The sequence below is a fragment of the Anabas testudineus genome, chromosome 2, assembly GCF_900324465.2.
Source record: "Anabas testudineus chromosome 2, fAnaTes1.2, whole genome shotgun sequence".
Classification (NCBI taxonomy): Eukaryota; Metazoa; Chordata; class Actinopteri; order Anabantiformes; family Anabantidae; genus Anabas; species Anabas testudineus.
This window is the reverse complement of record NC_046611.1, coordinates 16,513,675-16,530,209: the sequence shown is the minus strand read 5'-3', so window position 1 is coordinate 16,530,209 and position 16,535 is coordinate 16,513,675. Positions and strand designations below refer to the sequence as shown.

Here is a 16,535-nt window from a genome sequence, read left to right as displayed (position 1 = left end):
AACAAAAAACACATTACAGTACAAAAGAGGTGCAGTAGATATGAGTTTGTTAAAACTCAAGATGCACAGGTTGGTCATAGTTGATCCTGATGGTCATGTTTAAGGTGGTATTTTGTTAGTTTTTCCTGCTTTTCTAAGCAGTGTCATTCATTCATTCTACATCCAAAAATGGTTAAACGACAAAAGTAGTTACTAAATATCATGTCACCATTTGTGAACTTGTAGTTTCCAGAAACTCCCAAGTCACCAATCGTCAGTTTATTGGGTAAACCAAGCGTAAATTAATCTAATCCAACAGCCCTGTAATAAATCTTCCTTCAAGAAGCTGCCAATGTTCAGTCTTCACACAAACTGTTTTATAGAGGAGTTGGTTCAACTCTGGGATTATTTTAGAGGCTGTAGTTTGTGCTGTGCTCATTTTGTACAGAGCATTGTTTGTTATGTTTCCGGCCCTCTGGATAAAACAAAAGAAACATCTGTTGATATAAAACAATAGATTTCAACGTCACCTTCTAAAATGATCCTACAGTTGAACCCCTCTGAAACAGTCTGAATGAAAACTGAACATTCATCATTTACTGCATGGCTATTTGACTGCATTAGTTTTACTTTGGTGTACATAATAAACTGTGCACATGTCGTCCCCCAAGTGGTGTAAAGCACCATTAAGTCAGTTAATGACTACTGGCAACTACTACTGTATATGCACCACTTTGTACCTCTGTATGCTGCATTGAAAAACCTCCCTTATCAGATTTGTCAGACTATCTTCAATGCTCTGCATCAACATTTGTGTGTGTAGCATCCTTTTTTAATTTACACAACAGTTACCCTCACCTGAACAGCAGCGGCAATTTCTGGAATTTTGCATTACTTGTCAAGAGGAACTGTCTCATAATGTATGCCACATTTTGCCAAAAATAGCTCAGTGAAGTACAAAAGAGGAACGGAGGTAAATGTTTTAATATTTAGCAAGATGTTAGCTTAACAACGCACCAAACTGCCACCTGATAAAATGACCATCAAGTTATACAAACACCTCTAAAACGTGATTAAAAACCAAACATTCTAAGCTTCAACAGATTTACTGCAAGTTTACTGGATTTATTTCAGATAAGATTATTTTGTTGTTGCTAACTTCTGCAAGTAAAACATTTATAACTTTTAAAATGTCTAAAGCAGGGTAAGCATTTAGTGCAACTCTGAAACACTAATCTCATGTTTACATGATCGTACGTGCAGTAGCTTGAGGTTAAGTCTGCACACTCTTGTAAATTAGCTTCTCTCACAGTATACAGTAGTAACTGCTAGTAATGCACACGATGGATGATGTTTCCTAACTGAGCACTGCTTTAGACCCAGCACACGGTGCATTCAAAGTGTGAATCTTTTTATCTATTAAAAGACAACTATTAACCCACATCAGCAGCTGTATTCATGTCTGTTCAACAACAAGCGTCTCACAAGAGAAGGTACGTTTCGATGGATTTCACCACCTTTACAGGTGTCACATTAAAAGAATTATCACTGTTGCTCACTACCGCTCTACCTATATATTGTATTTCCATTTAATCTATAGTAAATGTAATATTTGACATCTAAAGTTCTAACGGGAACGCTGAGTTAAAACTAAAGGAAAAGGTTTCTATAGTGCTGTAGTATAAACAGTTACTTAAAGCCATCACTCCCAACGTCGGCCCCTTAAACAAAGCAATATCTCGATTGTACAGGATGCTCTTCTGTCACTTGTGACAGAAGTTAAACGATGATTTGGAGGAAAGGAAAATTACAGATTTTGGAACCAAGAACACATTTCATTTCTCATTCTGTTGATCTTCTTATGGCACCTTGGGGTTTGGTTTTGGGTTCTTGGACCGACCCACATGTTGGGAACTGCTGGATTAGAGCAAAATGTCAGTTCACATGTAGTGTTTACACCACTTAATGTCTTTGAGGAGGACGGAGTCCATCCAAAAGAGCTCAGTATCCACATTGCAGGGTAAAAAAGGTCCAATTTTTAAATGTGCTGTTTGACTTCTAGTCTTTTTTTTTCTTATATAAGTGCTAAATGTTTTATTTTGTGCTATTAGGGCTGAGGAATATGGAATATAATTACCACACAAACTACAGGCTCTTATTTTGACACAATGATCACATTACGTCATTATTTGGGAAGAATTCTATAATAGATCTGTGGATTTAATTTGGACAAAGAATATAATTTTCCATGATTTTCTAACGGTACTAGTAACTAGTGAACTGATCGTCATATTGCTCAGCCCTTCTGCCCTGACAGAGTGGGTGTAAAATGGGGAATGTTTTCGAATTTTTGGAAAGAAAGTCTTCACTGTTGCACTCAGTGCTCACACAGTCCCACAGGTGATCATCTCCGACACTGGTGATGGCACTGTGACCAGGTTCAGAGTTATTTCTCCCAGGGGAGACTGACTGGCCAGAGTCTGGAGGATGTTGATGGACTCTAAGATAGACTGAGCGCTCTGGACCTGCTGTTCCGCCCACGGTAAAGTGATCTGCAGAGGAAACAAAAGGAGGTACAGATATTTCTAGTGTTTACTTAAAGTCTCTTAATTTTTAAATTTTGGTCTTTGTTGTGAAGTATATTTGAGACTTGAAATGTTAAACATAATGAATTTAGTGATCTCCAATTTAAATTAGTTTAAGAAATTAATTCCAAGCAGTAGGAGCTCTCCGGTCGTATCGAGAAACGAACACGCAGCACGGTGTCAGCAACTTTAAGGCCGTGTTGGAAGCCGCGCAGCAACAGACCACCAGCCATCCATTTAAGACGCTCAGCTGATGCCACAAATTAAAGCTCCTCACCTGTAAAAAATATTTGGCCATACTGTAGTTTGTAATGTTTTGAATCTAGATTTGTATAACTAAACTTACAATAATAATACATTGGTTGTCAATTAGTCGTAAATTCTATTGCCTATTGCTATTTTTAAACAAATGATCAGAAGTTGTTGTTACTTTAGTAGTTAACTGAGGAACCTGCAGACCTTGGTCAGAAATATTCCACAAATTTTAGGAAAGCATGAGAAAAGTTTCCAGCAAAACGAAAACTATGCTTTAGTCGTACTGTGTCTTTATCACATTGTTTGTTTTTACTCTTTATCTTTGGTAATATTTCCAACAACATATTTGAGATGGGTATGGTATTTACCTCTTCTAATATGACTTCTTGTTCATAGTGTAGAAAATGCAGTTTATAGTTAAAATATCATGAAATGACTGAAACTAAGAAGCATTGAGACTAAGAGTAGGGGAGGACGTCCAGTACCTGAACAATAATGAGTTTTCTGGATGGGTCTTCAGTGTTAGTCAGTTCTTCTCCAAAACACAGAGTGAAGCCACAGTGAGGAGGCTCGCCGCCATTTGAACGGTAGTGGTCCAGCTCTGATTAGAGGAAATAGACATGTGAGTTAAATATGTGATCAATCCTATTTTACTGAGACTTTAAAAGTGGATACAAATGTGTTGTGTGTCCAAAAAAAAGAAAAGTACAAAGAAATAATGGAATGACTCCATGAACTGAGTCATGAACTCACATCCAGCTGAAAAGTATCTTTTCACTGTATTTAAAATGTTTTATTTATTATAGGAAACAGGCTCTATTTAATGAATCAGTCTAACAGCTTTAAACATCGTGTTGACATACAGAGAACAAGTAAAATCTAGTCTCTCAAACTGTGCAGGTGCAGGGTCAGTGTCTGGAGGCCGAGCCACAGATCAGACTCCAGTGTAAACCCTTGTCCTGACTTAAATGACTCACGTTGTTTGAAGGTTTCTTTACTGAAGAGCAGCACCGGTTCTGTGTTTCTCTCCATCTTGTGCAGCCCAGGTGTGATCGTGTGTGGCCCAGTCCAGAAGACCCGGCCCTGGCAATACCTCTTGCCGTAAACCCCCTGCGCCGTGGAGGTCAGCAGCACTCCCTTCTCCATGAAGGGCAGCAGAGTGAACAGGGCCTGCAGCTCCTGGCCGGCCGGCAGCGTGGAAGGCGGCTCTGGCAACGGGATGCGTGGAAACCTGCCGCTGAGGATGGCCGGCAGCGGGGGAACGAGAGAGGAAGGCAAGTACATTATCCGGACATCAGTGCCCTGGATTTGACGCCTTAGGACCTCCTGTCCTAAATAATGAACCGCCACGTTGAAGGAGTCCTGGGCTGGAGACGATACAAAAAAATGGAACTATAACCCAACTATAGTAGGTAAGCACTCATCAAAATGTAAAAAGGCAGCATGTTGAAATAGAAATCACATTGGACAACATTAGCAAGTACATCTGTACATAACATGCACAGGTCTTAACTTTATTACCATCGGCAGGAGCGGGAACGCTCTCCTCGATCCGCACGTCCAACGTGATCTCATCAACCACTGCAGAGGAGAGTTGGAAATAATGATGATCGATCAGTTGGTAGTTTGGGTCTAACGACATAAATCATCGAACGTGTGTAGGGTGGTGAAACGCATCTGTAGCCTCACACTGACACGTTATCACAAACTCAGAGAACCAGGTGACTCTAAAGAAATCAAGTTATGCAAGAATTATGGTTCCAGTTAGTCCTAACTTATATTCAGGAAGTCACTAATCAGATTTCTCACATACTCATGACCTTATTTTGGAAGCACAGAGGTAGGATAACAGGTTCTGAAGTGAGAGAACAGCTCCTACTCACAGCACAAATTCGATTTTGACTTTAACAGTGGAAACCAAAGTATTTTTAGAAGCTGTTTCACACATACTGCGTTATGTGTGATGATCTGGCCTGTGTGTGTGTGTGTGTGTGTGTGTGTGTGTGTGTGTGTGTGTGTGTGTGTAAACAAGCCGATTAGGAACTTTGGAATATGAGGAATAAGATTTCCTCGTTCTGAAATCACTTTAGGTCTTGAGGTCCATATCTCAGCAAGACACTATTAGTTAAAGTGCTGGTGCTGGAATGACACTGAAAATCAATCTTTGCTCTGTTCAGAGCTCCTGCCTGCTGCTCTGGTTCTCTGCTGCCTCCACCCCGCTCTGCCCAGTGCATTAGGCAGTCGTCATAATAAAATAAACATATACTGTACATGCATGTATCAGAAATAAATAGTTAACTTAGTTCGAACTTTTAGCAGCATCTCTGTACTGCTGTCGGTGTTGTTCAACCTCAGTGTCATGACAGCACCTCTTCATATTAAAGTCACTCAGTTATCTATCAGCTAATCTGCCCAAACACCCTTTACTGTGAAATAATGCGTGCACTCACCGCCTGTCGGTATGGTGGTGGTGGTGTGCTGAATGGGCTCTTCTATGTGGATGGTGATGTCACTCTGCAGCAGAGAGTCTTGAGCACTCTGCGAATCAGAAAGATTCCAGATTGAGGGACAAATTTTCTTGACAGAGCAGACAAACTCTGTCTGTTCTTGAAAGATGAAGAGTTGTCATCATCTTTCTCAATTTCTTTGTTTTTTTTAGCTTCTGCAGGCAGCAGATCTGTGACGGATGTCCAATATTTTGAGGCAGAATGAAATTTGTCCAACAGTGGTTTGACGTATCGCCACTAAATATTGTTGAAGACATTTGGATTCTCAGGATGAATACTACAGACCATTTAACCACCAGCACTTCAAATATTCCACATTTTAAGATTTCCTTTTTTAATTACAAAGTCTTAAGTAAATGTATAAAAGAAATACAGTAATGACAAAACAAAATATGTTAAAATAAAGGCACCTTTGGCCTGTATAAGTTTAATAACACTAAATAACTAAATAACACACTGCATTAGTCTAACATGAATGCTAACATGGTAAAAGGAAAGACACGTGTTTGGAGGAATCAGATTGAAATCATCAGACTCAAACTTCTGTTTTCAGCTTGTTTCTCGTGGTGGTAAAAAAAAACCTTTAAGTATAGTTTGAATGCCTTTTTCCAGCGGCTAACTCACCAGCTGAGACGTGACCTGTTCCATCTTTATTTGTTTTACGTGGCTAGAGTCGTCACTCTCCGATTCACTGCTCCTCCTTTTCGACCTCCTGGTGGTTTTTTCTCTGTGTTTCTTTTCAGGAAGCACCAACCCTAAACACGGGGGGAAAAAATCATTCAAATTTTTGTTCAGGTTAAAAAAAAGATACTGGTCGTTATTATTATTAAACTTTTCCAGTTAAGGCAAAGCCAATATTTTTTCTCTCTGTATATTTGCTTGTCACAGTTACTGGGCGTGTGGATGTTGGCTGAACTCGTTGACCTCAGCTCAATGCTCCTCTGACTCAGCAAACAGCTGAGGCGATAGCTCTGCCAACAAGTCACTTGATCAAGTATTACCTATTGACCTCTGCTTTTAATGGCAACTAGTTTCCACTGCAGGTTAATATGCAAAAACGTGCAATAGTAGCTTTTAAGAAAATAATTTACAAACCGTGTAATTAAATACTAATAATTAGCAAATGCAGTTGGTCAAAACTCCAAACTTGTACATTACAACAGAATTAGAGAAGTGGTGTAAGTGGTGCATGGTGTAAAATAAAGGGGAAATAAAGGCAAAAACAAAATGCAACAATCACAACAGTCAATGACTCAACGTCAAAACCAATGTGGTTTTAGGAAACTGAAGAAGAAGCAAGTTGATCTGAGTCAGTGTGGAAAAGGTGGTGAGGTGTTTTTTTCTAGAGATACGTGCAATGTCAGACAGGGAGTGACGGGAAGGAGAGTCCGTTACGAAACAACTAGGTCACATTATGTAAACTTTCATCAGTGTTTTGTGCAGATGTTTTTCACCTGACTGTGTTGTTGGGTGTGAATCAGTGTAGAGCTCTAATTTAACTAACCGCAGGAAGCAATCAGGACTTTACGTGCATTTCCATATGAGCATGCTGTTGAACATTTGAACATGTAATGCACAAGAAACACCAGTGGCTCCTTTTTCTTAAATTCTGATGCAAAAGTTATGTTTATCTAATTCCTGTCTTATTTCGCTTAGGTTTCAATGTATGTGTTGTTGCTCAGTGGTAATGTGATCAGTTACTTGATTAATATGAACATACTGTGTCTCCAGATGTCTAAATATTCAGTTTACTGTCAACATGACCAAGAAAAGCTGCAAATTCTCTCACTACCAAGGATGTAATGGATCAAAAACCGAAACACAAAGTCTCATTTTTTTCTTACTCAGCTTGAACAGCGGCTCAAATGATTCTAAAGATCTGAAGCTGAAACTCAACTGTGGATTTGAAGAGTCATCACTCTCCTGGAGTCATAACATGCTGATATTATCCAGCGTATCAAATAACTACTCAGTTAAGATTCTTTTTGAATATATTTTCTGCAGGTTTTAATGATAAACTAAGAAGACTGATCACTAAAAGCCTTCATCATTTTGCATAACTTCTATGTCCAAATCAATGAATCCAAGCAAACTGATAAAAAAACATTATATAAATCTATTTGTTTATATATAGTTGTGTGAAAACACTTCAGTTACATAATATGCATTGTTTTATATAGAACTACTACAGATATATTCCATATTCAGGATCATATGAAGCTTTTTACTTAATTACCCAATGTTTACTGATCCATTTTACAACCATCTGACAACTATTAATAAATGCAGTCAAACGTATGACGCAGGCCCGATTCCTCGTGCACATATAAAGCTGCAAACATCGGCTGATATGACTTATCTAAATAATTTGATCCGGCTGTGGAGCTCCACCCACAGATAAAACGGTATGAAAACACCATCAGACTTGTACTTTAGACCTTTCGCACTGGGTCACCTTGTTTCACTGAGACACAGCTGATGTGTTTGTGCTGTAAAATGCTAAAGTAATGCAAAGAAACGAGATTAAAATAAGATTAAAAACTTGGAAACTATTCATCCATTAAATGATCAATAGCTAAAATATTCTGCAGCCATGGTTAATTACAAAACTCACTGTTTTTTTTAGTGTTCCATGACTTTATCAAATTATAATAATTGACAGATTAATCAATAATGCAAGTCACTGTTAGTTGCACTAAGCCCAGAGGTTTTGTACAGCTGGTTGACCACATGTTGATTACAGCAGTGTTAAACACAAGAGTTCATTATGAAACTACAGCACAAACACTTTGGTTTTTCAGGCTAACACTATGAAATATGTGTTAACAACACTCCCCCTCATTTTATGCCCAATACGTTTGTATTGGGCATAAAGCAAGTAGACAGCAAGTAGAGTATTTGTGTTTACAACACAAATACTCTACTTGCTGTTATATATTATATTCTAACTAACTAACTAACACCTGTTGTCTCAGGTTCTGACAAAGTCCAGGGAGCTAAATCTCAGCTGTAAGGACGGGGTCCTGAGTCCAGTACTGAATCAACTCCAGGTGTTCTATTTAAAAATGTTAGTCCTCTGTTTGTCATATGTTGGACATGCTGTAGGACCAGTGAGACAATAGACACAAAGATGGAGACTTGCTATAAAGCCAAACATCTTAAAACCCCCTAAAGTGTCTTCATGCTGCGATCACTCTGACCTGTGATTGTCTTTACTTGCAGGTCTGTTCTGGATTAGGACCAGGAAAGAGGTCCAGAGTTAATCCACTGAGTTCATGTGGACAGAACCCCAACGACGTAAAGTACAACTCGATATCAGCAAACCAGTAAGCGTGATGTTTTATTTCTGTCAGCATGCTACTGTGCAGTTCCTCCGGGTTTACAACTGGTTAATTATTAATTAATCTGTCTATAAAACCTCAGAGCAGTGAAAACACGTCCAAACACAGAGTCAAATGTGACTTCAAATGTCTTGTTGGTCTAATAGACAGTTCTACTTTGATTTAAAACAGAAAACAGCTGCAGGCAGATGTTCAGCATCAGTGTAAAGGCTTGGGTTACACCTCAAATACGTGTAATAATCTGCAGAATCACTATTTGACCTTTCTATTGGCTCTTTAACACAGCGCGTTGTTTTACTTCTGGTCAGTGCTCTTGCCTCTTTCCTATCTTTGCATTGGTTTTGTGTTCATTATTAATGGTAAGTGAACCAACGAGCAGCAGCCTCAGGTTTCAACAGTGCTGAGTCTATTAATGAATGGTTAGTAAATCAGAGAGAGGGGGTAACAGTGTCACAGTCTCACTCTGTTCGCTGATGGGGACCAGGCGGTACACCTTGTAGGGCTCTGAGATGTCCAGCTGGGCTCGGTCGTTCACCTCCTCGAACTCTAGACTTTTGTTGAGGGCGCAGCGCAGGCGGGTCTTCCAGGAGGCCGGGTTGTCTTGTCCCCCATCTGTAAGCTTTCCTTTGAACTCGGCCCACGCCTGAGGAACACACAGATGTGTTGTCAAACAGGTTTCATGCTATTCTTATATTTATATATTCTAAGTTTGGATCTGTAGTGTTTTGGTGTGTCCTTGATATAGTTCTGAGACCCGAAACACATCTTGACCTTGAAGATCGCTGCGTCCTCGTCCTTGCGAAAGTCCTGTTTTCCCGCGTGCTTCCACGGGATGCGGAACATGGTCTTGGCATCGTCGTCCCACATCAGCCCCGGATATTTCCCACTGCTGACCTGCACCGGTCAAAAACAAAACGCAAAACCACACGACAAATGACAAACAGATACACAACGAGCAGAGCACTGAAACCAGCTAAGTCACCTCGTCCAGTAGGTTTAGTAGTAGTAGTAAATCTGTTTAGTAGTAGTAGTAAATCTGTTTAGTAGTAGTAGTAAATCTGAGAGCTTACATATAACAGCAGAGCCGGGACTGTTACGATTACATAAAAGTATTGGAGCACTTTTTACTCCATTACATTTATTTGAGTAGTTACCAGGGGCGGAACCAGTACACAGACTTAATACTCTACAAGAGTAAGAGTAAGACACTCCACTAGAAGAAGTAGCACTTCAAATGATTTACGGAACACATTTCTCTGAATCAGTCTGACTGAATTACTGCGAAAAATCTGTTGTAACAAAAATATACTTTATTTACTTTAAACATTTTGCTTAAGTTAAAGTAAAACACTGTAGTTGTGGTAGTGTACTATCAAACATTAAGGTACTCCTAAACAGCACATATGAAATTAATTATTGAATTATGCTTGTGAACATCACTATTTTTGCAGCTTGCAAATATGTTAATAATTATAAGTATTTATATATATATAGTATTTATATATATATATATATAAACGAATTTTTTAATCTGCATGTACTGTTGGTTTCATTATTACACACAACAAGATTTATCAGATTCTTTTTTGCATTAGAAATCTGCAAAGCAACTAAAGCTTCAATAAAAGGAGTGAAGTAAAAAGTACATCATTCCCCTCTAAACTGTGAGGAGTAAAAGTTACTTGCAAATAACTGTAACTAAGAAAATTAAATACTTTCCACATCTGCTACTTTTTTTTTTTGTATTTAGATTTTTCAAATTAAAATACCAAACAGTGCATGTTCCACTCTCCAATGTCAATATTTGCTGCTTTTCTATTTAATTATTTACTTATTCTAAGGTTTAAACTGCTGATTAGACAAAATGTGAATAGAGAACTAATTAATCTAATAATACAGTCACTGCGTGGAGTATTTTTACTTTTGAGATTTAAGTTGTCTTGGTTAATGATGATTATTGATTATTGATCTTTTTTTAATATCATGAACATCATTCTAGTGACTGGTTAATGGCCCATAACTCTTCCCTACTTCAGTTGTTAGTCCTCACTCGTCTCTTTGACCTAGTTACAGCTTCCTTCGCTGTGAGTTCACTTTACTTCAGTAAAAGTAGCAGTACTCCAAATACTCATGTCCAAATACAAGTTTAGTATTATCAGCAAACACCCATCGTATCAAAAGTAGTCATTAGAAAGCAGAATGAGTGGTTACATGTTGTCATATTAATAAACGTTATAGAGTTGAATTATTGTCCTGTGAGTAACATTTGAGTTATTTCACAATGTACAGTTCTAGAAAAACTGGATGAATTATGGTTTTACCAGTTTTAACTAAGCTCCTGGAGGTCTGCCTTTCTTTAAAACCCTGATATAACCCCAATTATAATACTGAAAAATACAAAGATGGTACATCTTGATACAAAGGCCGTCCAAGACTAGTTCTAGTTAAATGTTCATCAACATTTCCTTTAAATGTCTTATTTTTCCTGATCTAAAACCCAAATTATTCTGTTTCCAGTCACACAAAACTGAAAAAGCTGCAAATATTCACCAGTAAATAGATGCATTAATGAGCAATGTTTGGTACATACATTTCTGTTTGAAAAATGTCAATTAACAATTATCAACATAGTTTGAATTCATTTAGAGCCACTGTCAGCATGAAATTCAGTCCTATGATCCTAAAGAATCATTTGTTTTTCGGTCACCACACTTCATTCTCTCTCTCTCTCTCTCTCTCTCTCTCTCTCTCTCTCTCTCTCTCTGTTTCCCTTTCCTTCTCCCACCTCCTGTCTCTCTCCCTCACCCCTCCCTGCCTCCCTCTTCATCTTCCCCACACACACACACACACACACACACACCTGATCGACGATCCAGGAGCGCAGTCTGCGAGTGGAGCGCATTCTGCCTGCAGCCATGACCACAAAACTAAAACAAGAGAAAGACGATCAGACACAAACAACAACAACAGCAGCAGCAGAAAAACAGGTCAGCAGTAAAATCACACGCACGTCACAACATGTCCCTCCCCTGTGAATTTAATAACACTTATAGCAAATTATTTTTATAAAGCTGTCATAAAGTGGAAAAACTACCAAGTGAGAGGGTTTAAACGTGAACTTGTTGGGATTCAAACACCGATTCAAGCCTCGTGTTTCAGATTCCGCTCAGACATTAAACCCACAACACTCGCAGAACAGCCGCATTTTAAAATCAGCACATTTTTAAATAGAGTCTGGTGGAGGAACCAGCATCTAGAAGTGCTACCTGCTCCCGCGGGCCACAGCGAAATTAGTAAATGTAGTAAATATAGACGCTAATGTGATGAATTAAGGAAGCAGCTTAAGTTTCGTTTACCTCGGTTGTGTTTCCTCCTCCGCCTGTGGACTCTGTCTGGTCTCCGGCTCTGCGGGTCCGGACTCTGCTGCCTCTCTGCAGACGCGCCTCTTCCCAGAAATCACGTGACTTTAGAGAAGCGGAGCGGGGCGGCACCGCCAGGGGGCGACAGAGGGCGCAGCCAAAAAAAACCCCACGACCACAGAAAGGTACTGAAAGTAGTGGGTTTTCCAGAGGTGGGAGAAATACTATAATAAAAAATACTCAGACCTAGTTACATAAAAATACTACCAGGGTACTCATTATCTACTCATGCACTGTACCGTTCATTTCAAGTTGCTTTTACTTTTACCCCCCTCCACAGTTTAGACAGATAAGAAAGATAGAGTAGATAATTTATTAATCCCAGTAGGGAACTTCAGGTTAGAGGGATTTTTTTTTTTTACTTTAAAGATGCTGATTGTTAATGAACAGCAGTGATTCCTACAATGCAGTCATTATAATCCAAATATATGATAGAATATTATAAACTGGTAGTGTACTTTACTTTAAGTACAGTACATTTTTATCTTTAGTATTTAAATTTAAGTGCAGTAATTGTTTTTCTTGGTATATTAGTTTTATACATTTATTTTAAGTGAAATAATAGCAATATTTAGTTATATTCAGTAACTCAGTCAGACTGATGCAGATAATTCAGCTCCTTTAAGTTGCACTTAAACCACTTTCTGGAGTATGTACTTGGTTCTTAAACTTCACTAAAGAATATTATTATTATGACGTGGAAATTTAGATTTTTATGAATATACTTAGTGATATAAAAGTAAATCTGTAAAGTAACATTAGCTGGCAGGGAAATGTAGTGGAGTAAAAAATGCAACATTTCCCTTATAAAATAGAATATTTATTTACTTAAAAAGTTGTACTTAAGGTATTAAATGTCTCGTCCACCAGCTTTAAGTACACTTTAATAGTGTTCTGGACATTTCTGCTTATAAATCAGATAAATATATTTTAATTCATATACCATATTTAAACATTTCTGCCATTTTTCTGAATAATTTATGACCAAATTATCAATTTATCTAAACTAGTAAATTAAAATTATTAGATTGCTGTGTAGTTAATGATTAATGTTAGATATTGTCTAATTATTCCCTTCACCTAAAAAATAATTATTAACTTTGCTTCACCTTACCACATTTTGTAGTAACTAACAAGGGTTTATGCCTCTAAATCTGGATTTTAGGTACAGGTTTATTGTTACATAATTTAATTCATCCCTTTTCCCTGTAAATCATTGGGCAGGTACAGCCTCTGTATCTGTGGTATATCAGGTTTAAAGAAATAAAACATAAATGTAAAATGATTACATGTAGTTTTTAATTCCAAGGTAAACTTAAATTCAAGTGTAAGTAGCAAAGTGTATGTAGAAAATCAAAAGTTACTTACTTTTGTACTACAGTAATCTGAATTACTTCCTATCCAATATGAATAGTTTAGTGCTGATTATGTTTTGTGTGAAAATTCTAATAGAAGTATAAGCAGTAGAAATGAGTACCCTATAAAAAGTACTTTCTATCACTACTCTTCGCAGTATTAGGTGTAGAAAAATACAAATCCACAAACCATTTTTTAGTGCAACGTAGAATTATTAGCAAAAAATAAATAAAACTAAGAACCAATTAAAAAATAATGAAAACAATCCTCAAATCAGAAACAATCATTTAATGATTTTAATTCATTTATCATATATAAAGTAAATCTCATCGTCTTTCACACATTTGTAATGCTTTTACTTCTAATACTGCATAACATTAATTTATCAGTATTACTTGTTGTGATATAGAAAGTTTGGCTTCATTTAAAAGCAGGAGATAAATCAAATAAAACAGTTGGATTCTTACAAGATTTAACTTCATATCACAGATAAAAAATTCTTTTTGTTCCTAAATGTAAGCATCAGGCTGTCTTGAAGACATTTATTCGCAAACTGAGAGGAAAACCACAAAAAACTGCTTCTGTCTAGTGATGTTCCAGCACATCTGGTTCTTTTTTACGACCATCAGGGAAAGAAAAGAACTGTGAGGTCGGTCAGTGGAAAACGGACAAATGTCACAAATCTAACACAGCTGCATCACGTTCTGTTGTGGTTTGAGTCCGAAATCTCATTACAGGAGGAGACAAACAGCCTCTCGCTAGTCCAAACTCAATCCTTGTTGTGTTGAAATGCACAACCGACTGTTCTGAGGTCAGTGATGAAGTGCAGTTCAGGAATCTCTATTTGTTTCGAGGAACCTTTTCTCCAAGAGGAACCGCCGTCAGTTTCTGTCAGGAAAGAAAAGTGCAAGTTTGTTACCTTAATTAGTAAAGAACTGCGGCTAATGTTCTCATTAAGATCAAGAAATTCTTCTACTTCCAATTCCTATAACGTACATGGAAAGACAAGAGTTTAATGTTTGTACTGAAACTCTTAACTGATTCTATTCATGAGCAGCTGAAAAGCAGCTGAAAAGCAGCTTCCAACATTGTGACGACTGGATTTTCAACAACCTACAGTGGAGCTCGCTCTGTCCACTTAAAACCGTCGCTCCACCTTTTCATACACAATGATGTTTGAGTAATTTTACGAGCTGTGATCAAACGCAGTGCCCTGTGAGTAAGGAGAATTTAATGTGGAGGAGGGACATGTACACACAATGGCAGATAATGAATACGTGACTGAACAAGCATCTGAAAAACATGATCTGTTTTTCCCAGGGGATGAAAAAAATGCATAGGCTGAGGCTATGAACTCTTCTTTCTGTTTTCTCTTGAAGGCACCGCCGCAAATGTGAAGCTGGGATTTTGTGATGACATGCACCTGTCTCAGTACAGCACTGCAGCACACACGCTGCTCGTTTGGTAAGTCAAACCAGTGGCCTTCGTCTACCCTACCCACACATTTATTAAAGAAACCAAGAGAAATCTCACTGTTCCAAAGTCGTACTGCTGCATTCACACATTAGACCTTATGTAACGTCACACTAGCTGCAGATAAACAAATCTACTCAGCATGGAAATGTTTTATTTATAACAAACTGTGCCTGGTATATGGACCAATAAGGTTTTATAGCCTCTGGGTTTGCATCTGTGTTGTGTAGATCACTCCGTTAGTATTTACCTCCCCTTACCCTGACTTGTTAAAGTCTTTTAAACTCACCTTTTTGGGCTCTGGTGAAGTTTAACAAATTTAAAATCCCCCTGAATCTAAAGTTAGAATCAAAAAAACGTAATGACTGATCTTATTTGTAGTCTTGTCAACAGTTTGACACCCACCTCTGGTAAAATGTGTTTTGGGGGGGAGGGGATTTACCACAAATAGCTACTGGGAAAATGGGCAGCACCACATCAGTTCACTTACTGTAATACAACCGCTGCGATAAGCCGTCATCTACAGTCATCTTGTACACTCAAAAGCAAAGTAGTTGAGTGGTGTCAATGAACAACGGCTCTATCATTTTTTCTCTGCTGTAAAACACACTGCAGTTTATCACTAGTTAGCCATGAAGCTAATTAAAGCCATGACTTGTCAGTGGAAGAGGGTTAATGGGCTGTGTAATACTGCATAAATGCTGCAATATGTATGTATCCATGACTCGTCTGTTAGTACAATAACAGTCAAAAAATTTGAAAAATGTGAATTTCACAGACTATGCAGTTTCCAAATTAATAATAACCTGCTAATACACAAACTGCAGTCAATGTCAAGGATCCTTATTTAGTGTCTTTCTGGATTTTTCTTTAGTTTCTCACCCTGAGCAGCCGAGCGATGTAAGCGTTATCCTCCTCGTTGTCTCCTCTCTGCGTGTCCACCTGGTATCTCTCACAGGCCCGAGTCAGCTCCTGGGCGTCGTACATCAGAGCCGGGTCCAGAGAGTGAGCGTTTATCAGACTGACCAGGTACTCCCTGTAGTGTTTCCTGCAGAAAACAAACCCAGCCATCTGTTAAACACCTTTTCATTTACCATTTTTTACATGTGTTAATTTTTCCAGATCCCCTTTTTGTAATGTAATTGCTCTCAGTAGAGTCCATTCTCTTTTTCTGTTTCCTTCCATCAAAATGTAATGATTTAACCAATTTTTTAACAAAACAAAAACTATTTAGAAGCTTGTTAGGCTCAACCACATTGTAAATGTACTTAAAATTACTTTAGGGTTAGGGTTAGAAACCTTCTCAGGAAAACCCTCACATCTCACTTTACAGATTTCATTTTACTAAAATCTTCCCAACAAAGAGTCATTGTAAATTGTTCCTAGCAACAGTAAATGAAAAGGAGATAAAAACAAAGCAGTAAATCTATCCTGTGGGAAGATGAGGAAGTGATACTCCTCCCTCTACAGTCGTCTCACAAATAACAAGCTCATTCTTTCCCTGTTGGATCATTTTAATCTATTTTTACTACAGAGAGCTCATTAAGCACTGGAACCTTGGATTAGGAATTAGGTTTAAAATGTTGCTGTCATTTCATTTAGAGTTGAGTAAAAGATTGT

The 16,535-nt window shown here is 38.0% G+C and overlaps 2 protein-coding genes and 1 long non-coding RNA gene across 4 annotated transcripts in view; 1 reads left to right on the top strand and 2 right to left on the bottom strand.

Annotated features, from left to right (window-relative positions):
- Window positions 1-193: 193 nt before the first annotated feature.
- irf9 (interferon regulatory factor 9) lies at window positions 194-12,108 on the bottom strand. The gene is made up of 10 exons (XM_026363362.1): window positions 12,024-12,108; window positions 11,528-11,594; window positions 9,439-9,561; window positions 9,130-9,310; window positions 5,951-6,081; window positions 5,270-5,357; window positions 4,341-4,400; window positions 3,797-4,186; window positions 3,305-3,420; window positions 194-2,531 (listed from the first exon to the last, which is right to left on the bottom strand). Exons 2-10 carry the CDS (start codon window positions 11,582-11,584, stop codon window positions 2,364-2,366), a joined length of 1,314 nt encoding a protein of 437 aa, XP_026219147.1. The 5' UTR covers window positions 11,585-11,594; window positions 12,024-12,108; the 3' UTR covers window positions 194-2,363.
- The window catches only part of LOC113164194, a 6,677-nt gene continuing 1,660 nt past the window's right edge, over window positions 11,519-16,535 (top strand). Inside the window, exons 1-3 of one of the 2 annotated variants that reach the window (XR_003298977.1) lie at window positions 11,519-11,654; window positions 14,822-14,906; window positions 15,790-15,944. This is a non-coding gene — a long non-coding RNA (uncharacterized LOC113164194). Of the gene's footprint in view, window positions 11,655-12,132; window positions 12,212-14,821; window positions 14,907-15,789; window positions 15,945-16,535 lie in introns of those variants that run through there. The other variant, XR_003298978.1, reaches the window with a different exon arrangement.
- The window catches only part of LOC113164190 (E3 ubiquitin-protein ligase RNF31), a 16,626-nt gene continuing 13,806 nt past the window's right edge, over window positions 13,716-16,535 (bottom strand). Inside the window, exons 23-24 of the mRNA XM_026363361.1 lie at window positions 15,798-15,963; window positions 13,716-14,330 (exon numbers count right to left, since the gene is read on the bottom strand). Of these exons, the coding sequence (XP_026219146.1) occupies window positions 14,283-14,330; window positions 15,798-15,963 (214 nt within the window). The 3' untranslated portion in view covers window positions 13,716-14,282. The remainder of the gene's footprint in view (window positions 14,331-15,797; window positions 15,964-16,535) is intronic.

What these genes read in the sequence shown, in the direction of transcription:
- irf9 (XM_026363362.1), bottom strand. Translation starts at nt 11,584, where the DNA reads ATGGCTGCAGGCAGAATGCGCTCCACTCGCAGACTGCGCTCCTGGATC. An exon ending in CACCACCATACCGACAGGCG is followed by an intron (nt 4,401 to 5,269) that starts GTGAGTGCACGC and finishes TCTCCTCTGCAG; the next exon opens with TGGTTGATGAGATCACGTTG. An exon ending in CGTTCCCGCTCCTGCCGATG is followed by an intron (nt 4,187 to 4,340) that starts GTAATAAAGTTA and finishes TATCGTCTCCAG; the next exon opens with CCCAGGACTCCTTCAACGTG.